The sequence below is a fragment of the Cotesia typhae genome, unplaced genomic scaffold (assembly GCF_013202065.1).
Source record: "Cotesia typhae breed Kobodo isofemale line unplaced genomic scaffold, CoteBio_Ctyphae contig_33, whole genome shotgun sequence".
NCBI lineage: Eukaryota > Metazoa > Arthropoda > Insecta > Hymenoptera > Braconidae > Cotesia > Cotesia typhae.
In genome coordinates, this window is record NW_027423741.1 from 516,366 (window position 1) to 541,271 (window position 24,906).

At 29.8% G+C, this 24,906-nt stretch overlaps 2 protein-coding genes across 3 annotated transcripts; both read right to left on the bottom strand.

The window, feature by feature from the left end:
• Nucleotides 1-320: 320 nt before the first annotated feature.
• Reptor-bp (REPTOR-binding partner) lies at nt 321-15,389 on the bottom strand. The gene is made up of 4 exons (XM_074241341.1): nt 15,211-15,389; nt 4,453-4,546; nt 2,181-2,302; nt 321-1,411 (listed from the first exon to the last, which is right to left on the bottom strand). Exons 1-4 carry the CDS (start codon nt 15,247-15,249, stop codon nt 1,307-1,309), a joined length of 360 nt encoding a protein of 119 aa, XP_074097442.1. The 5' UTR covers nt 15,250-15,389; the 3' UTR covers nt 321-1,306.
• A 751-nt stretch (nt 15,390-16,140) lies between these two features.
• On the bottom strand, nt 16,141-24,104 carry Yem (yemanuclein). 2 transcript variants are annotated; one of them, XM_074241332.1, is made up of 10 exons: nt 23,732-24,104; nt 21,313-21,444; nt 21,145-21,249; nt 20,816-21,073; nt 20,153-20,733; nt 19,877-20,038; nt 19,682-19,762; nt 19,079-19,186; nt 18,819-18,992; nt 16,141-18,086 (listed from the first exon to the last, which is right to left on the bottom strand). In XM_074241332.1, the coding sequence occupies exons 1-10, from the start codon at nt 23,924-23,926 to the stop codon at nt 16,850-16,852; spliced, it is 3,033 nt and encodes a 1,010-aa protein (XP_074097433.1). In that variant the 5' UTR covers nt 23,927-24,104; the 3' UTR covers nt 16,141-16,849. The 2 variants fall into 2 exon arrangements, with proteins under 2 accessions (XP_074097433.1, XP_074097432.1); XM_074241331.1 differs by lacking the exon at nt 23,732-24,104 and having other exon boundaries at nt 21,317-21,444.
• Nucleotides 24,105-24,906: the final 802 nt, after the last annotated feature.

Genomic DNA, 24,906 nt, shown 5'->3' on the forward strand with positions numbered 1-24,906 from the left:
ACAACAAAAGAAAAGTCTTCCTTTTTGGCCTATTGGGTAAATACACACGTTTCGTTGATTCAAACACCTAAAGTAGAGTCGTACAAACGAAATAGGCCGGGTTAGTACCACCCACGACATCGTTATCGAAAAAACCCGATTCTCATCTATATACGTAGACGTGACGACGAAACTTTGTTACAAAAGTCGATTGAATTCGCTAGCGGCCTGTGGTCCGCTGTTAACACGGTAGTTTACGGTTAAAAGAACAACAATGAGCGTCCAAATTGTACAACAAGGTACAAAGTGACCAATCGGAATAAATAATCCAGTAAAAAGTCTCGAGAAAAGTTGAATTATTTATTCAGTGTCCTAATATAGGTATGCTTCAATTTACATAGGGTGAATTACAAATAAATTGTTATTTTTGTACTATCACTTTTATTTTGCGACATACAATTCTTTTTTCTATCATACTCATAACAGCAAAATATATTTTATTTATATTTATTTTATATTGTACTTTTTATATCTTTATGGTAATAACAGTGACAATAATTACTATTATTATTATTATTATTATTATTATTATTATTTAAATAATCGTGAACGAATTACTCTAGAGATTCGAGTACAGAAATTTCAAAGCCCCCCTGACGATACTACTTTTGACGATTGCTTAATATTACAATCATAACTTTAATAAAAGTTTAATGTCCAGTTGGAAGATAATATATTACTCCCTGCTCAGGTACATAACATACAGGTTAAAGTGTATATCTATATACATTAATACACATTTATAATATTATACACGATAATATGGATGTTGTTTTTCACCCCCCGAGTTATTCAAGTTTGAATACACACAACAAAATATATATATTTATTTATTTTGTATATATTAAAGATATAGAAGAATCTTTTACAGCAAAAATCGAGTCTCTTTCTCTATCTTCTATGCAATTTTGAAATCTTACGTCACCCTCGTTTTTGTACTCGTAAACTTTACGAAAATATAAATAAAAAATAAAAAAAACACATACGCGATACGATATTATTTTCAACTTAGTATTTGCGACAATCAGTTGTCGCTGCTGAAAATGCTTTTGCGCGATCAAAAAAATTTACATCTCTAAACATCCATATGCATACCCTTACAAAAAAAAATTCAACGTTTTTTATGTTACAAAAATAAATTATAAAATAAAACTGGGGTAAAGATAAAAAAAAATAGCCGCGGAACAGCTAGGACAAAATTGAGGTAACAAGAGGTCTGGGAAACGTACAAAATATTTATCATTTAGAAATTAATATTTCATTAGGACTAGTTATTGTTAGTCTCCTTTTTCACTGCTCCACACTCTTCCAGCATGGCCTGTAGTTCTTCGGGGATACGTCCTGCGTCGAGATCTTGTCCCCAAGACCGGTACTGAAAGTATGAAATTATTTTAATAATTTAAAGAAATTAAAATTTATTTTAAATAAATAAGGCAGGCAATAGTGACAAATAAAATTTTTCATGAATTTAGGATTTATGATAAATGATTAATGACTAGGATAAATGATTGGATAAAATATACTTAGGCGTTGTTTGGTTAATAAAAGGTTAGAGGTTCTTCTGAAGTAACGTTTTGTTACTGTGGATAAATATTATGGTTTCTTTCTTGGTGTATTTTTTCTTGAGTTAATATTTTTCTTGTTCTTGTTATTGTTCTCAGTGTTGTTCTTGTTCTGTTTCTTTATTAAACTCTTCGGTCTTATAAGTTAAAAGAAGAACAATCACAATAAAAAAAAGGTGAAAGACGTTGTAACGAGAGGAAAAATTGGCGTCCGTGATAAAAAGAAAAAACCAAAAAAAGTAAGAAAAAACAATTGATCCCCTGCTAGCATCTATTGGAGAAAACAAAACGAGTGAGTAAAATTGCTGGATAGAGTAACAAAGCCATGAACAAATCAGTCGTTTTACGGTTGGGCAAGTCTCATTGTTGCGAGTGAACTTGTATTTTCATTTATTTTTTGATTTTTTTTTTGGTTCCTATCCTTCATTTTGTTGTTTTATTTTTATTTCTATCTCTACTAGTTTGTCTGTTTTTTTTTTTTACTTGGTACTAAATTGATCACGAGGAGTAACAAGTGGAGGAGGATAATAAAAAAAAATTAGATAGAACTGAAGTTAAATTGAACAACATAACACTCACCATGTCGAGCTCTTTCCGTAACGCGAGAACTGCTTTCTCTCTATCAGCTACTAGTTCTTCCAAGTACTGGTACCTCAATTTCTTACGAGCACGGCACTCCCTCGCACTCTGCCGACTGCGCTCTGTATATTAAAAACATAAAAAAAAATAATAATAATAATAAAGATTATAATAAACAAACAACTAAAAATTTTAAGTCGACACTAAAAAAAAAAAAAAACTGCTTGATTCAAGAAAAATATTTTTTTAAAAGTTTGACCCTGTTTCTCTTGAATCAGATATTTTTTTTTTTTTGGTTTCATTATTATAATAAAATGTAAATTTTTGGGAATTAACCTTCCATTACATCAGTTTGCTCAAAATTTACGTTGATACTTCAAAGTGCAAACCGAAAAGTATTAAAACTTTCAACGTTGAATTCATCATACCTAATTTATGTTTTCGTGAAAGCTTAAGCTTCTTATTCGCTTTGAGAATTGTATTTTATTAAAATTAAAAAATATTATGAGACAGAAATAACTTCGTAACTGTTAACAATTATTGTTTTCAGTATCTTTAGCCTCATTTTATTTTATTATATTTAATTATTCTATTAATTTAGTTTTCAAAGTGTAAACTGCTACAAAATAAATCAAATAATGCAAGTATTTTTCAAGATGTAAAACTAAACAAGAAGCGTCTAAATTAAAATTAATATTCTTTGAAGTGATGATTACATTACTACTTTGAAAAAGGATACTTTATTTTTGTATGACGTGACTTCTCATGTAGCATATGTATAAAGATGTCAAAGGTGACACACATGTGCCATATGACCCCAAACATCCTCGCAACTCAAAGTTCTTTGTTAGTGAAATAATTTAATTAAAACGTCGCCTTATTAAAACATGAGACGGATAAATGAAAATTTAATCTTACAAAATTTATAGAGTTTCTTTTTTTATACTATCTATATATATCAAAGTAAAGTCATTCGGCCAAGACATATTTCTCGCCTGTAGTGTTATTTCATTTTCATGAGAGAAAAATGAGTAAAAGTTGTGAGAGAAACGATTCAGTGGGTTTATCTCAAGTCGGTCCGCCGGAAATGAAGATCCAAAAGAATAAGGAGGAGAAGGAAAAAATAAGTTTAACGTGACAGCAAAATGAAAGTTCATCACACAAACCGCCCGGGACACTAGGAATTTATATACAAGGTAAAGTATTACTTATTTTTTAAAAATAAAAAATAAAGGTACTTGAGACTGACAAAGTTATGAAACATTTCCGAGAAATATTTCGCTACTGTTACACTGGAGTATTTATGAAACTTCTATTTCTCGCCCTTGTGAGGCGAAATAGAACAGAAGGATGATCTAGGGTACGAAAGAGCAAAGGAACTAACGATGATAAAGAAAAAGGAGTTAAAGTAATTAAACATTATTTTAATAACAACTCGGATTAAAAATTAACTCTTAATTTTTTAGTGTAGATTTAAATACCCAAAAGAACAAAACAAGAGTGCAAAATTAGACATTGTCCTGTAATCTATAGTGAGCTCGATCCTTGTAATGTTTCCTCGTCTCGTATCTTTAGAAACCCTCGTCGAGTACGACGATCTCTTGTCTTGGGTAAATAGTAGAATAACAAAACACAACTCTCACCCCTTTCTGGGTTCTTTCTCTCCTATATAACGACATACCACGTAGACTAAAACTAAAACCAGCAGCACCCGTGTATATTCACTCCCAGGAATTACCAGAGAGTTAAAACTCTCGACCGAGAAAAGCTAACCATATAAATATTCATTTCCAAAACAGATAAATATTCGTGGCCGCGGATGTCGCTCTGCCATTTGTTTTCTCTCATTTTACTTTTCTCTCACACTCTCTCGCTCGCTTCTGTCTCTTTGCCGTTTAAATTCTCCATCCACATATTATACATTTAATTTTATCTCTCTCTTTCCCCTTGAGGTATCTGCCTCAACCTGATTTGCTTCTGCTGATTCAGATATTGTTTTTTATAAATTCTGATATCAGCAAAGTTGTTTTCTATTTCAATATTTATATCTTTTATATTTTTTTAGCAAAACGATTGCTAGCAGGGACACAAAATCATTTCACGATGAGAACTATGAATCTATTATTCAGTGCTTATATTTTAATTTTATTCTTTTTTCCTAAACTTTTCCGAATGTGTCGCTTTAATTAAAATCATTTATCACCACGACTACTAAATCATTTATTGATTTGTTTGTTAAAAAAAAAAAAAAAAAATTAAATAAAAATCATACCAAGCTTGGCTCTCATATCCGCCTTGTCGGCTGCTTTTCTTCCGGGCTTGCGTCCCCGCTTGCCGCCCTCTTTTCGGTCACCGCGGGAACTTTCCTGTAACAAATAATATCAATAATAATTATAATTATAAAAGGGTTATTCTTGACTGTTTAATTTATAACAAGTCGTACATATTTTTCATTTTCCTTTCATCCATCTATAAATATATAAACGAAATAGAATTATTTCTCACGTTTGAATGCAAAGAAATTGTAATATCTCTTGAAAGGGATCTGAGTAATCATCCCTTGTGTTTACCCTCATCATGTATACAATGGGAATGATAGAACGGTTGAAATAAAATTGAAGGATTGCAAACATTTGAGGAAAAACAAATCTCGTGGAGACATTCAATTTTTCATAAAAATTCCTAAAATTACATTTTATTAACCGTTAGTTAAACTTTAAAATAACCTCAAATCCTGCGAAACTACTTTTTAATTGAGCTGATGTTTGATCTCTAAAGTTAACTTTAGTAAATGTATTGATTCTCTTAATTAAAGAAAAGAAAAAAAAGAAAAAAAAAAAGAAGGAATGAAGTTACACTGAAATGTAGTCGAGTTTTCATTAAATGAAGTTACTGAAAACCACAGGCACTTTATATCTCACTGGTCATTGAATTTTGATTTAGAAGAAATTTGAAATAAATATTTTCTACAATAATTTTTAAATTAAATATTACTCTAAATTTATTCCAGCACATTAATATCAAATTTCAGTAGATGAAAATTTAAATTTTTATTATAAAAATAAAAGCCCCCATCTTAAATTGACAGGCAATTTTAAATTAAAAAAAAAGCTCGAGGCTTAAATCCCAGATGTTGACTTCCGGAACTTGAGAAAAGTTTCAGCTTAAGCTGTGCATACACGTTTTACGAGAGTGACAAAATACAAATTCTCTCGTTGGTTATCTCATGTTAAAGTCTTAAGAAGATGTTTACCCTCATTCTGTCTTTCCTCAATCTTATCTAGTATTAAATCTCACCGAATCCCTTTTTCTCACCCACATCCGCACCCCCTTTAATGGGGGGTTAAAATCTCCGTCTTACTTAGCCACCCAACCCCGTTTCCTTCCCTTAATATAAAACCACATCCATAGTGCGCTCGACAATCTATTTTCCTTCAGCCAACCCTTGACGTAATTTTTCAAGCTTCCGCGCCAGCAACTACGGCTTTGCTGCAACTGGCTTCTGAAACGTTCCATTTCTTCAGCACATTCTCTACACCTAATCTAACCTGGGCACCACTACCACCAAGGCATTGGAAATTCTTCCCTCCGCTCATTGTTTTCCTTTTCTCATATTATATTACATTATATTACAGCATTATAAAAAAGCAAATTAATAAAAGCTTTTATTTAACAACTTTGTTTTTTGTTTACATTTTCATCCTGCCCCATACGGTTTTAATAATTAAATTAATAATACAAACAAACGGGTGTTGGGAGCTTTTGTATGAGTATTATGAAATTTTTGAGTCTATCTCGAAGTAAAGCCGAGCCTAGGCTATTTACGTAGCCTAATTAAAAGGTTTTGATAGCGAGAGACACAAAAGATAGTAGAAATGAATGTGGTCGGATAAAAATGTCGCCTCCTTGCTACTTATTACACTCACTCTCTGGTTTCTACTTTCTTTTGGTCTCCTTCTTTATCCCGTACATTTGTAGAGCATCTTCCTCATTTTCTTAAGCATACCACGTAAATATAAAAATTATAAAGAGGATAGGACCAGAAGAGAAGAGAAAATAATAGAGAAAGAAAGAAAAAATCTTGCTAGCAAAGAATCCGAGAGCTAAAGAATTAAGAATTCCCTGGGTAATCCAAAAGTTTTAATTTCGTCAGGATAGAGACTGCTTTATCGCTACAACTTTCGGTCAAAGAGTAAAAGAAATGAAATTACAGGCAGACAAAATTTAAAAAAAAAAAAAAAATTAAAAAAAAAAAAACATTAATTGAAAAATAAAAATAAAAAAAAGGAATATCAATGAGGCTTTGTGCTACAATATTTAAGCTCGACGATTGGACGTTAATTTAATGTTAAGTCCATCCGGAAGTCTCGCTACCATTACCACCGCGACCGCCGAGTAAGAGTCGGAGTTGAATCAGTTAAAGGGTGGAAATTAATTGCAAATGTGAACCGCTTCTGTTCACCTTTTGCCCTCCTGCCGCAGCTACGATTACTTAACTTCCACCGGTCTTTTATTTTTATTTTCTAGTGCCCATAGAATGAATATTCCCCTGTACTATGCACCGAACACGCGGTAAAAAGAATTCACTGGTATACGGAAAAGTACCGTAATTAAAGAGTTTCTCCGAGCAAAGGGATGCTACCGGTCTTGGTTAACCAGACTTGATGATATCTACACCGCGCGCTTCAGACTGCCGTTCTTTTCATTTAAAATTACCTCTACCATAATCTAATTGGATAATTTTACAAACGCCCAACTAATAATATTCATTAAAGGCTAATAAATGTTCGTAATTTGTAATTTTCAATAATATTATTTCACCGCGAATAGTTCTTCACAATTTTTTTTTATTAACGAATCTTTTTGTCATTAATCACTGCTTTTACATTCTGATTGATGATTTATATTATCTCTTTAGCAGCTAATTTAATTTAAAAAATTCTTAATTTTTTATTACATTTAAATCTGTCTAAAAGTTTTTACAATTTTTTTAGCCTTAATCTGAATTTTCTGTTTCAATTTTTACTAGATAATTTTTGAAATTCTATACACTTGACTGACTCGAATCCTATATTCTAAGGAATTTCTCATATAAAAATACTTGCTGAGATATGCTTACGACTTCCTACATCATAAATGCCCAGTAAAATAATGCGAAGAATCAGAAAAAGTACAGAACGTTAACAAAAAAATATAACCTATCCTAGAACATAAAATTCATAATTAAGCTGAAGTTATTTAGTATATTTATCGATAATATTAAAATTTTATCGAATTAAAAGCGCATAATTTAAATTTCTGATATATCATAAAATCAAAGTAATTTAAAACAGAAATATGTTTTAATAACCGGAATCGAATTTTATTAATTTATAAAAAAAAAAAAAAAAAAAAAAAAAAATATTTATTCCTCTACCACAATGCAGTGAAACTTTATACTGAAAATTTAACGGTAGTGGAAAACATACGATACATTTTCCATTCCCAGTAATAGCTGTATGTCTACTGCATACAATAGTAAGATCATTAGCATACATAATGGAGTGTAAATTATGTGTAAGCATAAAAATAAACTAGACATTGATATGAAGCAACAACAAAGTTGTTACGGAAAGTTTGCTGGCATCAGCAAGATAAACAAAACTCAATTGAATGTGGTGAGTACATAAAACAAGTATAAAGTATTAAGTATTGAGTTAATCATTATCATCTTACGTTATACATTATACGTTATACATTATACATTATGCATTATACAGTGCGTTAGAGGCATTATCACACGTAAGTAAGATGAAGTTTTAAAGCAAACACTATTACCTTAAATATAATACCAATATTAGCAGATATAACATTACTCTGGTGTATTGATACACTGAAGGGGTGAATGACTGACGAAATTACTCGAGCAATTTAGCCGGCAATGTAATAGTTGTGCAATGAAGAGGAGGATGAGGATGAGTTGTGGGTGTGCTCTCAACTCAACTCTATAGAATATACAGGGATTCACGCACACAGACATGTCGCATAACACAACAGAGTAGTATTTACAAGTAGTATTGTGCAGCGTAGTGTTGTGCAGTATAATAAGAGGAGGAGAAATGTATTGTTCATGCCTAACAATGTATATTTTCTTATTCACTCTGTCACGTTATGTTGCTGGTTGAGCTTTCATTGTTAAAACGCATGCAGCATTGTAAAATTACGAGGGCACAGACACTTCCGTTAGCCTTTCTCTCCCACCCAGCAGAGTACAATGATGCAGAAAATAAAATAAAATAAAATGATTAAAAATGAAGAAAAAAAAACAATTAAATTTTTTCACTCGAGTAAAGATACAACTAAATCAAAATAATTGCACGCCATAAACTCTCTTATTTCGAAGCATTTTAATTATTGATATAATGAAAAGCTCTTTATTTACTTTTTTTTTTTTTTTTTTTTTTTTTAAGGGGATTTTTTTAGCTTTGCGATGTTAATTTATAGGATTTTTATAGAGCAAGTTTATGCGGGGATCATCGTGAGTGTACTTAACTAGCTAATGCATAATATATTACAATACATAAGCCTAGGCGTAAAATGCGTTTTATAGAAACGCCGTTCGTTGTTTATTGCCAGCGGTGTTATATATATATATATATATATATATATATATATATATATATATATATATATATATATATATATATATATATATATATATATATATATATATATATATATAATGTATAATACACAGCAGATGAAGAGTAGTTAGAGCGAGAGAAATATTATTATATATACGATGAGAGCTTAGAAAAGCGAGGTTAACCCGCCCTTTGTTACAATATCATCGAGCTTACTATGGTCGCATGGATCGTCATTGTAAGATATAGACATTATCGTTAGTACTGGTACTATGCTAAGCGGATAAATTAATGATGTTGCTATTAAATTTATACAACAATGATTTAGTATTTCAGTTTTTTTTTTTTTTTTTTTTTTTTTTTTTTTTCCCCATTAAATTAAGATTCAATTAATCTTATTTTGTAATTAATATGTTCTTCCGATAAACTTTCAGAATTTTAATTACAGACGAAATTATGACTATTCTATTGGTTTGGAAAATTTTTGTTTGTTTGTAATAATATTAATAAAAAAAGAAAGAATAGATTATATGAAGTAAAATTGATGACAATAAAACACTTTCTTGTACGCTTCACGCTATGAATCGTACAAAAATTTATATTAATTTCTGGCATGGCTCCAATTCGCTCCGGTAAATAATTTTGCACTTAATAATCAGTTTGTTCATCATATCAAGATGTAACAAACAGTCTTTGAAGAGTTTTTCGAAATTTACTACGAAATAATTTAAACGAATGATTAAAATTAAGGTGGCGTGAAGTTGTAAATAAGAGTAATATAATTATTAGTAATTGGTAATTTATAACTGTCTAACTAACTCCAAGTTTTAAATAAAAATATCAAAATGTAATTAAATAATAGTATTTGAAATATAATTTTCTGTAGAAATCACATTATCTTAATGGGCATGAATTCAACACCTATCAGTTATTAAAGTTAATTTAAAATACCCTAAAGTAATTTAATCTTGTCTTGTAAACGGAGCTTCAAAGGTATATTCAATTAAATTAAAAACTTTGTAATTAAATTTAAGTTTAATGAATTTTAGCAGGAATGTTGGCACTTCGATCAATGTTACTTGAACATCAAAGTATTAACACCACACTATGTGATGTCAGAACCCTCGATAATTTTGTAAGGTATAAAAATTAATAATTTCAATAAAAAATTGTGAGGGATTCAAAACAAATAAAAAACCACTTAATTAGAAAACAATGATCATGTCAATTTTGGACTTTACCTGACAATTCGAACATGAGCATAAAATTCAAATGTAATTTTCATCAACATGTCATTAATAGGGGTTGTTACTCTCTGGTACTATAAATTGTATATTTAACGATAATTTGTATATACGATTTGTTTGTAAACTAATGTATAATATTTGGTCGTGACATGCGTTGTCCACTTGCCAATTCAATAAATATAATAAGCATAAATATCTCATCCTACGAATAATGATATTGTTTCTGGATTTCCTGTCCATATCACAATTACAAACAGCGCGCAACTGAGAACGCACACAGACACTGTTAATCGTCATGGATTACTGAGTTAAATAGTATTTCGATAAACCACCAGCCTTTTATAGCTTGGTATAAATATTTAAAAATCACAATAAGTAAAAAAATTGTTAATTTTCTTTCTCCGATAAATTTATAAATTTAAATAATTTATTTCAATAAATTGTTGAGCTAATAAATCCTTGTCTAGACAACAATTTTTCTTTCTCTTAGTGTAAAGCTTCTAATTAACACTGAAATTATCTTAATTACTTATTTTAAACAGAATTATGTACATAACAAGATTATTTCAATGATAATCATACCATTAATTCCACTCTATACACAGAAACTCAAGTATAAAAAAGTCAATATATTTACCCGTATCAGGGTAAAATAAAAATAAAAACGATAAAAATATTTTTTCGAAATTCGTTTTACTTTTTACCGATCTCACGTTGATAGGGGTTTCTTAAATAATTATAACTTTTTTAAAGCTTCTACAAAATTGAAATGAATCTCTAAAGTTTTTAGCGAAGAATAAAAAGGGACAATTTGGCTGACTTATTTATCTCAAAACGGGGAAAACAGAAGCTACCAGCTATACGGTAAACGTTGACGTTAAAGGTGGCAGCGGTTAAAAGATAATTATAATGATAATGTTAATGCTAATGTTAATGTTAGTGGATAACGATAATGCTTACAATTCTCGCAATTGTTATTTCCTATCCGGTTGAAAGCAACACTTGGATTGCATTAAGATATTCAAAAGAATTACTCTGTCTGTATCTAATGAAAATTAAATCCATGGGGCTAAAGGCTCAAGTGCTCGATAATAACTGTACTAATGATGATGATAATATTAGTATAATAACAACAATTCAATTAATAAAAAAAATAATAATAATAATCATAAAAGCAAGACGATGATTAACAACTACCGGATCAATCAACCTGAGAGATCTGTATGACTGTACAATGATTTTCACTACTTACAAAAGCAAGAGACTTGTCAAATAAAATAAATTTATGTGCACACAAGTAACGGAGTTAATGTCCTAGGGTTCTTATCGTAAAGAGGATCCCGCATAGAGACTAGACCAGAACATATAAAGAACGATAAAGAAACGTAAATAGTGTTGTACAGAGCAAGTGAGCGAGTGAATTCTACTTCAGTTTATTCTCTCTATTTTAAGTTATTTTTTTTTTTTTTACTCTTTACTCTAGTTTAGCTGGTATGAGCTAGAGCGACTTACTATACCAGTACACTGTATATAAGCACTACACGCATAAAGCTGTACTGACTCGCTTGGTGAAGTACCGACGAGATACCATAAAGGAAAGTGGTTTTGCCATTTGCTGAATTCGTAGTCTATATACTTTGTGTAGTACTACTGTACCTTTAACTAACAAAATGTAGCTCAAGGAAATGAACAAGTTTTTTAATAAATTAATTTAATGTAAAACAGCATCCTGACTTTGATTAAAATTATTTTATCAATTCTTACTGATTAATCTAGTCTACAATTAAATATAATAAATATTTAATCATCAAAGTATGAACATTTAGGTATTTAATTTTAATTTTTAATTTAATTGAACTGTGTATGAAGAAAAATAAACTACTTTATATACTGGAAACATAAAATAAATTAAAACTTTATTTATCGGTATTTATTTGCAATCCGTATCTAAACAACTCTCGTTCTCGGCTAAAAAACTAAACCGTACATTATTAGCTTGAATAATGTTCTTTGTTTTATATCTTTTCTCGTACTACGTTATTTTTTATCGCTGTATGTTTAGGCCGTATTTTTTATTACTCTTAAATAAACAATATGTGTCATATAAGTGCTTATTTGACGCGGAAAAACTATTAAAGTTTCAAGTATCAATGCAGAAAAGAGTCTAGAAAGTAGTTTCAAAAAATTACGGTTCCGAGGGGGAAAAAAAAAAAAAAAAAAAAAAAAAGCTAAAATTTTATTTTTATCAGGTGTAACTATTGGTAGCAATGTTCATTATTGTTGTTGAAATTTTTGCTTTCTTTTTTTCTTTATATGGAGGGTAATATTGCGTCAGCTAATTACTGAAACTCTCTAAATTAATTTTATATTTAAAGAACATATAGAATTTTCGAATAATAAAAAGTATTGTGCAAAATTTTTTTAATTTTGTTAATTCAAATAAATAAATAAATCACAGACATTGTAACATTTTGGTTTTAATAAATCCAAAATATGATTGAAGGTCATAAATATTTAGACAAACTAAAAATCAAAGTCTCTAATTTATTGAGTTTTTTTTTTTTCAAACAATAGCAATATAAATAAAACTTGTAAATACGATACTTAATCAATGAATCGTATAAATCATAAAACCAGGTCAATGTCTTTCAATTGAAATTTTTCAAACTATCGAGGACGCTTTAAAAGTTGTGAAATTTTCTAGGCAATTTCAAGAAATTTGATTTATTAAAAAAAAAAATTTTTTTACCAATATTTAATATTTAAAAAGAATGAATAATAAAACCGGCGAATTTTTACCCGAATTTCCTGTACAAATAGTTTAACCCACTTCCGTTACTAATTTTATTTAAGCAATAAATGTTTTGTTCCACGTAAATTAATAATTTTCTTAAATATTTCCAGCAGTTTAAATAAATTTCCAGTAATTACCCAAGTCGCTCCTTACACATAAGTACAGTTTGAAAAAAATAAAAAAAATTTATCGACGCAGTCGTGGGAGTATCCAGAATATGATATGGTGTAATACTTCAATTGTTATAGCGATAGAAAGAATAAAAAAGTGCGACGAAGAAAGCTGAGTGGGTGTGACTGGTATGCTAATTGATATTTATATTCATTAAATTAATAAATAAATATGAGTATAATAAAAAGCACGCCAGGGGATTTAATGATATTTATCATGAGTACAATGTAGATAACTAATGTAATGAACATTAATAGAGAAGTGGTAAAATCACATCACACCGAAATTATCCGGCGTGTCAAGGTGATAATTGCGCAGTAACTCAACTGCACCTACATGTCGCTGGCAAAGTACTGCGATCTATAATCGACCCAACCAGTAATCTATACTTATCCCACATTATAATAACCCTAATAATTACTACATAGACAACCCAGTACTGAATAAACTAAATCAACATAAACTCTTCTGTAGCTGAAATTAAAAATCACTAACAAACAATTGTAATTGCAATTGTAAATATAAAATAAATTAGTGCAAAAATTTCTAGGAAACAGTAAACAAAAGTAAAAGTATTAATTAAAAATAAATATTCATGTTAATAATATACGCGTAAATTAAAAGCAAAAATAAATTACAAAAAAAAAAAAAAAAATTGGAGCAAGTGCGCGTTGGGTGATTTTGAACGACAAGAGTTCAATGTCTGGTGGCGCGTAAAAATCTCCGATGCAAATGTCAATAAAAAGGTTAACAGTCATTGCGTAAAGCTAGATTAAAAGAATCGAAAATTAATAAATATCAAAAGTAGGTTGGAGTTTATTTTTTATGACAACAATTTGCGTTTTTAAAAACTACTTACCGGCTATCGTGTCGTTAACGAAGTTTAAACTGCGCAGTTCACTATGCTAGTCTACAGTCTAGCTGAAGACAGGCAACCAGGGACCGCGTATTACCACTGGGAGCCCCCCATCGAGACAAATAAATACCAAATACGACACACGATCTACAACGGCCACGAGTTCAAGACGACGATGATGATGACGATGACAACTTTTATCGGGAATTCATTTTTATCGACGCGAAGTTCACGTTAACTAGCGCCTCGCCGCGGTAAATTCATTTTCGGATTTATTTATGTGTATTGCGCATTACTTGTATTCATTGTTATGATGCAAGTCATAGCGAACTTGACAATTTTTTCACTTATCATAAAAAATAAATCAGAAAATTTTTCATTTTTTGCTATAAATTATTAATTTATATTTTAAAAAAAAAATAATTATCTTGCGTTCATTAATTTCAATATTAATTTTTTATCAAAACTTTATAATAATAAAGTTAGCCGACATTTTTTTTTTTTTTTATTTTGCTTAATTTATTAAATTATAACTAAAAAATATTTTTAAAAAATTGCCCTTGTCGTTTTTAACAAATGAAAAAAATTATTTTTAATATTTTAATTAAAAAAAAAATCATAAAAATTTTCAAATGTCGGCTAACTTTATTTTCATCAAAACATTTCAGCAAAAAATGACATTTTTTCTAAGATTGACAGACCGAATTTATAACTGACATTTTAAATCGAGTTTTGTTATTTAAATAAATATTTTTTCAAATATTTGACTTTGTAATTATTAATTATTGTCATTATTTATTTATTCAACAACTTAGTTAACTAGCAATAATGTTGTTTACTTAGTGAAACTTAAACTGTTAATCGCAGTCACGCGTCACCTGAAACCCGAACCGAAGCGCGACGGTGGCGAAAACTCGAAGCTTAACTGCGCGCGCAGCAACACCAGGCGCCAGTTTGACGGAGTGGACTAATCTAAAGTTAAACGAATAAAAACATCCTCACGCTCTTCTATATAATACTGATAGCTCTCAATGCTGCATATCAACAACCATATTCTCCCCTTACCCCGGCACGACCAATCTAACATGACCTACAAGCCCAACGTCATTCTAAGAAACGCCCTTGTCTAACAAATAAAATCATTATCATTATTACAGCTCTAAAAAATTATTAATTCACCGTTTTTTATTTTTGCTCATCACAAATTTATAATGAGAATAAAATAAAACAATTTTATCGTTTAACAATTATAAAAAAAAAATTTTGAAAGCGAGTTTGCGTCAGCCTGGGCAACACTTTGTTCTCTTTATTATCTTAATTGACAAAGAAATAAACTCACCATCTCATTCTCAAAGACACAGATGTTGTCAACCTCCATTGTATCTGCTGTCACCTCGCGGTCTAATTAACTGGAGACGATATAATATTATCGGTATTGATGAGGATTATGAGCACTTTGTTGCAATAATAAACTTGGCGAATCACAAAGACAGCGTGTGTCTGTTTACAAACATCACAAGGTCACTCACTAGCCAACAACAAACGATCCTATCGCCGTCTCTCTTGATTGCGCGTGGACCTTACGCGTTGCGTCATAGCTGCGCGCGCATTCTAGCGCGAATTTTTAAAACTCAATATAATTTTTTGATTTTCTTTTAATTATTAAATTAGAACTAAAAAATACTTTTAAAAAATTTCACGCATTATTTTTTAGGTTTTTTACAATTAAAATTTTTTTTTTTTTAATTTTTTTGTAATCATTTTTTCAGTTAAAAACAATTTTTAATGATTTAATTGTCATATAAATTTTTCAAATGACAATCAACATTCCTTTAGCTTCACAATCATGTAACCAAAATGTCAGAAAAAGAAAATATTTAAACTGAAAAATTAAAAATAAATTAGCAATGGACGGTCAAACTATTTACAATCCTCTAATGGATCCGGAATACCAATGGCTATTGCATACATGCATGAATGCATTTAATGTGTGTCTAACCATGTTTCACAGGCCTTTATTTGACCATATAACTAATGCAAGAGTACAAAACCGATGTAAGTAATGAATTATTTAAATATAATCTATAATTATAAATTATAACATTTTTATACATTTCTAGCTGTCGCAGAAATAATTTCTTACCCGATTTTCATGATAACTCTGGATCTTCTGATGTACGCAAGTCTGTAATTTTTTTTTTTTTTTAGTAAAGACAGTATCAAGAGGTATTTAAATAAAGTACAAATTGGAGTATTGTAAAAAATATTCAAAACTTATATTTGAAGACGCCTTATTGGCAAGTGGATGCCAAATTTTACAATACATTTATCGTCACAATTTTACAATAACTATTAAAAGAACAGAAAAAAAAATTATAAAGCTCTGACGGTTTATATATCACTCTTAAAAACAATATTTATATAAATCTATATTTATAAGTCAATCATTTTCTCAAAAATATAATCAGACTCATTTATCTCATGCACACATAAACATAAACATAAATACTCTGTTTTATTTGTGTTATCCTGTCAATTATAAAAAAATTTGTTTCAATTATCAGCTCAAAATAAAATTAATTTTTACAGTCAAAAGTCACTAAAAATATTATTAAATAAACATAAGAATCAAAAAAAAAAAAAAAATCCATAAATCGCTGACACCTTTGAAAATTTTACAAAAATTAATTTAATTGGTGAATTTTAGTTCTGAATTTATAATAATAAAAACCTCTCGATTCTTAGCACTATGTACAAAGCCTACCACACGTTAATTTGTTCATAATTTATATACCTGTACATATGTTTACCCACTACTCATATCTAAGTATTGATTTAAATATATTTACAACTGTCAGGCAATTTTAAAATACTTATTTATATTTTATTGAGATTTTAAAAACCGTAGAAACGAGTTGGAAGTATTTGTTCAAGTCGATGGAGTGTAATCAGCATCAGTGTTAGATTATCAATTAACATTAATCACGTGACAACCAATGTGGTTCATCTTTTGGTATTTTACTCAATTTATCATCCTTTTTATTGTGATAATGTTGATGATAATCGCTAGCAAATCCGGTATACTGATGAGAAGATTTAGATTTTTGGAACGGTGAATGACTCGGCGAGTACTTGTTCTCCTGTAGCTCCTGAAGTTCTTTGAGAGAGCGCATCACCATTTGAACATCTTTATCCTGCTCACTGGGTGGAAATGTGCTCGCGTAAACCAATCCGTCATCAATCAAACTGGGCTCTTTCCGCTTGCTCTCGGTTGTTGATCTCGGAGACTCCTCGTTTATTATCTGGCTGAGAAAATTGGTAGCAGCCTCTGTTTCCTCAATCTGCCTGTCAATCTCCTCTTGAGATAGCCCGGACTTGGGCTGGAGAATACTTGAGACCTCATGGTTCGTTATCGATGAGGACTGCTGGGGTAAATCCATTGTTATTATTTCCTTGCGTCGCTTCTTTATATCACCCGATGATTTGTATTTATCTTCTATCCAATAGTCGGATTTTTTATCCTTGCTATCAGCGGTATTTAAAACAACAGCTGCAATAATACCGCGATCGTCTATCCTCTTGTCGGCGTTGTCATTAAGTATCCGATGTTTAAGTGGTAAAGATTTAGATCCAGAATTAATCGACGTGAAAAATGCAACTTTAGGAGTGTCTGAGAACGGTGTTATCGAAACAACGTCTTTTTTAACTTCATCCAATTTATTGGCTTTCTGGTAATCATTAACCGGTGTTATTGAAATAGTACTACTAGTTAAATTAAGTGGATTAAATTTATCAGAGTGAGCTTTAGGTTTTTGTGCCATCAACTGAGACGTAGGTACCACAGATATTTTAGCTATTGGCGCTGGTACGCTGTCATCCAGATGACTAGACGGCGTTGATCCCTCTCGTATTTTATCTTTGTATTTACTGCTAATGTTTATTTGTTTTTTCTCGGCTGGTACTGCTGTTACTGCTGATGTCGTAATTTCTGATGATTTAACGGCTTGCGAAGAAGGTGACGTATAATTTATGTTGTCTAAAGAACTGGAACTTTTTAAATTTGTCGGTGTCTTAGAGCGTTCTTGTTGATTTAAATTATTGATATTTGTATTGGTACTTGGTGTGTTTTCCAATCTCGAGGTACAATTATTAGTAATTATTTGAGCGTTGTTCGCTTGTACGTTATCCTTTGATTTTTTCAGTTTTCTTTTGCCACTGCAACAAAGTCATTGAGTTTTGTGGTTTTTTTTTTTTTTTTTTTTTTTTAAAGCCGATAGAGGATTACAAGGTGCAGTATTAGAGTTAAGAAAAAAAAAGCTTAAATTATTTATTTTAAAAACAAAATTTAATAATGCATACAAAAATTATCCACTCATTTATCATTCACAGAATGAAATTTAAAAAATAATAAAATATTAATTGTTAACAGAAATTTTATAAATGAATATGATTTTTTTTTTTTTTTTTTAGAATGTCGTAATTAAAGAATTTAATGGAAACTTTGTTAAATAAATAAATAATGAACAGAAAACATGGCACACATTTAACGCAGCTGACTAAAATAACGATTTTTTTTTTTTTTCATATTACAAAATAAAAGTAACAACTACAAAAAATTAATCTAAAATCGTTGATTTGAGCAAAGAAATAAGGCTAAATTTAATCCAGTACAACGTAGACCCTAAAACATACAACCACCAGAAAAATAAAATCTACGTGCGTGAAAGTCAAAAAAATTTGTGAAAGTTAATAAAATAAACGATCGTTTTTTACAATAAATTATTAGAACTCAATATAAAAGCATCGATAATAAATAATGTTTCAATTAAATTGACTCGTGCAGATATATACAGATGACAGTCTGTGTAAACTGGTTAAAGCATTGAATATAAAGCATTAGTAGATTATAAATATTAAAAAAAAAAATATATATATATATATGCTTACGGTGTTTCTGTAGAGTACTTTAATAGAGTTTCGACGGTTACCCAACCCTTGGGCCAAAGCGGTAAAATTTTACTCTCCATGAATGTCGAGACAAATGAATCCATATTTTCTTTCCTTGGCTTTCTAACTTTGTAATATTGGCGCCATACTGTTGCTATGTCACACACCGCTTTCCTAATAAATTTAAAATTTAATTATTATTATTATTATTATTATTTTTATTTTTAATATTTTTGTTATTATTATAATTTTATTCTTACTTGGCTTCAGATGTCCACGGGAATCGCTTGCGTGGGAAATTTGATTTTTTAGATGCTTTTTCATTTCCATCACTGCTATCTCCATCAGACACCGGAGCTTCAAAACTTCTGAAAATATTATAACTTTATTAATAATTAAAATTTTTACCAAATTTTATAAAATATTATATGAAAATTGATCGCTATAAAAATTCTAAAATAACTATGACTCGAGTGATGTGACTAATGATTGAAATAATGATACTGATGATAAATAGCCCCACACCTCTTTCTGCATTTTATATTTCGATAATTTTACAATGAATTAACACAACTAATGATGATTAGAACAGAAAAAAAAAAAAAAAAAAAAAAAAAAAAAAAAAAAAAAAAACAATGATATAATTAATGAATAATAATAATTAAAAAAATAGAAAGAGGTTTGTTTGAGGGGCGCCTTACCCACAGTACCGGTATATCTCCCAGTATAAGTGAGGGCTGGGAAGTAAAAAAATTCAGTAAGTATTAAAGTGTTAAAAAAATTAATTTTTCTCTCGTTAAAAATATTCAATTAATTTTTTTGATAGTCCCTTAATAATTAATTAAACAAAATAAATATCTTACTTGTCTTCAGCAACTCTGCGACACTCTTCTTCATACTTTGAAACAGCGGCTGGCATTAATTGTTCAATTATCGCCTTCAACCTGAAACAGCATTGAACTTTACGAGCGTGGGTAACTTTTACTCAATCGTGGTCATTAACAGATCGATAAAAAATTTTATGCCACGTCTAAACAAAATAAAATTTGTTATTCTACCTCTCCATTGGTTCTCGGACTTTATTCTCGGCTTCTTGAAGGCTCAACTTTTTAATCCGATTGCTCAAAGTGTTTTTGCTGCACGACATAAGAGGCGCGAGGTTAGTGTAGACCTGATTCCTAACTGCAGGTGAATCTATTTGCCTTAATTTTGTATCCAAGCTAAGGTAGAAAAATAAATTAATATTTTCACAATTAATATTTATATAAAAAAAAAAAAAAAAAAAAAAAAAAAAAAAAAAAAAAAAAAAAAAAAAAAAGTAAAATAAAAATTACTTGAGTATCGCAGAATTGGCATAAGCATCAAAAAATTTAATTTTTCCATCTTTGTTATTACTCTCGACGTGTTTTTTAAGTTTATTAATTATTTCCTTAACATCCTCGGGTAAATTATCAGGCATTCGACTATCGCTTTTATCCCCGTCCTCACCCTCTGAAGACGTACCAGCAACACCAGATCGTGACTTGTTGGAATCTACGGTATCTCTACTGTCATCATCATCAGCTTTGCCATCATTAACGACACTTTCAATAGCATTATCAACATTACTATCCTTAACCGCTAACTTTTTTCCATTGTCTAATTTTTTATTATCATCTAAACCATTATTAGCTAGTGGCTTTTTAACAAATTTTTTCGCAACATCTTTTGTTTTTACAACATCACAGGACAATTTTTTTCTTTGCTCTTGATTATTATCAGACGAAATATCAACTTCCATATGATCCCGCTTATCATCAGTATGCTTCTGTTTATTTAAACTATCTACAGTCGACTCCTCGGTTAACTTTTTTTTTTTCTTAATCATATTGTCATAATGAACTTTTTTCTCTCCATTTTCATCTAATTTTGATTTCTAAAATAAAATGATATTTAATTATATATACTATATCACTGTGAATGCATACAAACATCTAGACTAATTGAGGGATAAATACTTTGGGAGCTGGCTCAACAATTTCTTCATCATCATCTTCAGATGAGCTGGCTAATCGGCTATCTCTTCTTTTAGGCTCCGGGCTGTTACTGTCTTCGTCATCATCACTACTCTCGCTGCTGCTTGATTCATTATTAGTATGATTGAGAGTACGTGCCAGAGAAACTTCTCCTTCTTTAACAGCAAATTCTAACTTCCCCCAATTGATGTAGAAACCTCCGTATGCTGTTGTTACTCCGAGAGGGACTATTTCATCATACTGTTTTAAAATTAATCATTTTATTAGCGTTAAGTAATAATCAAATTTTTAATAAATAAATTAAAACTTACAGCATCTGTGTTATCAATAAACGAATCAGTGTCATCATAACCAGCTCCAAGATCAACATCATCATCATATTTTTTCTTTTTCTTCTTCATTACATTGCTCGTACCCTACAAATAAGTTTCATTAATTTTAATCTGTATTAAAATTTTTCTTTTAATAAAAATAAATACATACATATTTAGCTTCACATTTTTAGCAATACCCATCAACCGCTCTTTCTCAACATCATCATCATCATCATCATCATCATCATCGCACGGGTCCAGCCCATTGGTATTTTTGTTCTCCTTACTCCTCTTTTTCTATAAAAAAAAAAAAAAAAAAAAAAAAAAAAAAAATAAATAAATAAATAAATAAATAAATAAATGAGATTGCAGTGGAAATAAATACAAGTCGCGATTCCCAATTTTTATTTATCCAACCGTAAAATTACCCGGTTCGCAATATCCCACTTCAAATCCACCGCGCTAGAAATATATACATCTAAGATCATGTGAGTGTCATATATTCGGCTTAGGGCAGTAACCCGTCTCGAAGACTCTCTTTCTCATATCACCAGTATACAGCCCCACATAGCACAAAGTTGTGGTTTAAATCCATAATAATAAATAGTAAATTGCATTCGCTCGAGTATCGTCGCACTCCGTACCGTACTTTCACCGCCCATCTTAACTTAAATTCATCTTATTTTCTTCAACAATTTATCGCTAAAATATTTTCTTAAAAAAAAAAAAAAAAAAAAAAAAAAAAAAATAAATAAATATTAATCTCACGGAACATTATTTTTTAATTTTAAATCTAAATTATTACTTTACAATTTAAAAATTTAAATATTAATTTCAAATTCTGTAGTAGCATGCGTGTATAAATTATACTTATAATAAAAAGATAAATGTGTAAATTAACTAGTAAAAGATGAGCAAAATGTACGAAAGTATCAGGAAAACATGGATGTACTGTCGTTATACCTGTCTCGCGTATATTTAAACTTATATTACAGTTATAAACTTTCCAATCTCTTCTATATCTATATAGTGTATATATATGTATATACAGTCGTATTGTAGAACTACCGTCACTTTATACAATACATCGGGGAACCAGCTCTTTCAGCATGCTCTTCTGATAAGAGGACGCCGAATCGATGGGCGTCTTTCATCAGACCGCTTTTATTTACCTCATTGACAATTCGTAAATACATCATTCAAGTTAAACTTTGCTTCCTTCAATAAAACAAAGCTAAAAACTAATAATTAAATTCAACTTATTATAAATTATTTAAAAAAACATTAAGCAATTAATTTTCCTGATTAAATGAAAACTTAAATCGTTATCAAAGCGCAATTTGTTATCAGCATACAAATCGCCTGAAAAAAATTTTTTTTTATCATTAATTAACTAACAATAAATGATACGAACCAGTGAAAGGCAAACATAAAAATAATTTATATTATAAAATGTTACGCATGCATGGTCACGTTAATCCGCATAATAATACCAGGGTTTAGTGTCCTTCTTTTGGAGTACATAGATGTAGCCGTGTGCGCGAAAGGAAATTACAATTCAAGTATCATTACACATACACATACAGACGTAGATCTGTGGATGCAAAAGGTGTAAGGCTCTCGATACAATACAAGGTGCAAGTATGTGTGCATATACAGTGATGTGTTTAGATAAACGAGATATATCGTAGAGATGAGAAGGAGTCTCTTGGTACCTAGATTGCACTAGGCAGATGAGCAGATGTTTTATTACAAATGACCATGCTAAAGACATTGACAACCAACTGAGCTAGATATTAATATTAATATTAATTTCAAGCACAGTAAATTTTCAGGAATGCCATAATAATAATAATAATAATAATAATAATAATAATAATAATAATAATAATAATAATAATAATAATAATAATAATAATAATAATAATAACAACAATAATAAATAATAATAATAAGACACAAAAAAAAATACCGGATGTTATTTTATAAATTAAAGGATTATTTTTTTGTTTAGTCCATTAATCTGTCAAGTAAAACTGCATTAAATCGATCTGAGCCTCTAGTCTTCAACTTGTGCCAACTTAAGGTTTACTACACAATACTCATATACACCTTGTTTTCTATGTATGTGTATATATACAAGACAACATACAACTATATGTAATAAGAACGACTGACGCCACGTAGTAACAATGAAGAAGAAGAAAAAAAAATGAAAATAATTATTTTCTGTAGCTATCTTGATATTTTTAACAAAATAGATAAATTAATAAAATAGTAGAAAACTAAAGGCTTATCATCAGAGTAATTATCAACAGCACGAGAGAGGATGAAAAAAAAAAAAAAAAATTATAAAATAAAATAAAGATTAAAGGTTTGCTGAGGTGAAATGGAATCCATAGTTTTTGCGCGATCAAGAGTTTAACCAGCAAGACAATAATTTCTAGCCGGGATAACCACAACCCGGTGTCAGAGGGTTACAAGAGGTTTGTTTATCATCGGGCTGGTAGGCGGCAAGAGTACCTGCGTTAATTGAGAATATAATATTATTATTTAGGCAGTGATAACCTTTTTAGATACTGACCTCGGCGGATTTTAGGAGCTGAGTGTAGTTAAACTCGGCGTATGCCGTCTCGTTCTTGTCATCCAGACAGAGCTCTAAGCGTATGGAGGGCGCGAGCTGTTTGCCCTTTTCTCTTTTTTTCTCCTTAGTTGCATTACCCAAGGAACCCGCTGATTCCAGGCTCTGTGTCGGCACTCGTTTTACACCTTCGGACATTATTATACATATGGCACGTCACTATTTTATTTAGATCACGGACTATCACGGGCACTGCAATAAACCACTTGGGGGACACAACAACGTGGTCCTTCTTTTTAAACAATGTACAGACATGAACACCATTCGGACCAGTTGTAACAGCACGTCGGCTATCTTCAGTTTTCAGTAAAGACTGTTTTTAGAGTGCGCTAGTAGTACTCACCAAAGACCACCACCGTCAACCTTTTGTAATGTATGTAATGTGTGTACTAAGCTACTAAGCCGCCATCCTACTTTCATTGTTATTATTAATCCATGTTTATTTACTAATTTTGTCACTAACGGGAGGTTACATTTTTATTGTTACCATTTTAATTGTTTATTTATTTATTTATTTATTGACTATCGTCATCAGCGTGATCATTTATTGACAGTTTTAGGTTATGAAAAATATTTTTTTTATCAATAAAATATTCTATATACTGATATTTTAATTTAATTATACAATTACTTTCACTCCTATTTTAATTCAAATTGTTTTTCTTCTTACATTTGACATTATTTTTATTTAAATGATATTTAACTTAGTTGTCACTTCATAATTTTTTTAACAAATAAATTATAGCAAAAATAAGAATATAATTAATTTTTAATTTAAAGAATTGATATAAGGTACAGAGAAAAAATCAATTTTACATTTGAGAAACAAAAAATATTTTAATGTATCAGGTAATTTAATTTTTTTATAAAAATTATAATTTTCATTTCAAAAAATAGGATTTTTATCTGAAATTTAATTATTATTATTATTAAATCAAAATTGTTACACTTTATTATGTTTATCAAGTCTTTTCAAAAGACAGCTTATTTATTTAAAAAAAAAAAAAAAAAAAAAATTATATATTGCATTTATAATAGATTAAGTAATAAATTTTTACTAGATCCACGTAACTAAATTTCTTCTGTCTGAAATTGAGACTTTGCAACAGCCTGCAAAC

Bases quoted from the DNA above. Each gene is read 5' to 3' on its own strand.
- Reptor-bp (XM_074241341.1), bottom strand. From the start codon at position 15,249: ATGGAGGTTGACAACATCTGTGTCTTTGAGAATGAGATG. The intron at 2,303-4,452 runs GTATGATTTTTA...TTTAATATACAG, and splicing joins GGATATGAGAGCCAAGCTTG to AGCGCAGTCGGCAGAGTGCG. The intron at 1,412-2,180 runs GTGAGTGTTATG...TCATACTTTCAG, and splicing joins TACGGAAAGAGCTCGACATG to TACCGGTCTTGGGGACAAGA.
- Yem (XM_074241332.1), bottom strand. From the start codon at position 23,926: ATGTCCGAAGGTGTAAAACGAGTGCCGACACAGAGCCTGGAATCAGCG. The intron at 19,763-19,876 runs GTAGAATAACAA...ATGCTGTTTCAG, and splicing joins GTCCGAGAACCAATGGAGAG to GTTGAAGGCGATAATTGAAC. The intron at 19,187-19,681 runs GTAAGATATTTA...TAATATTTTCAG, and splicing joins CGCAGAGTTGCTGAAGACAA to AAGTTTTGAAGCTCCGGTGT.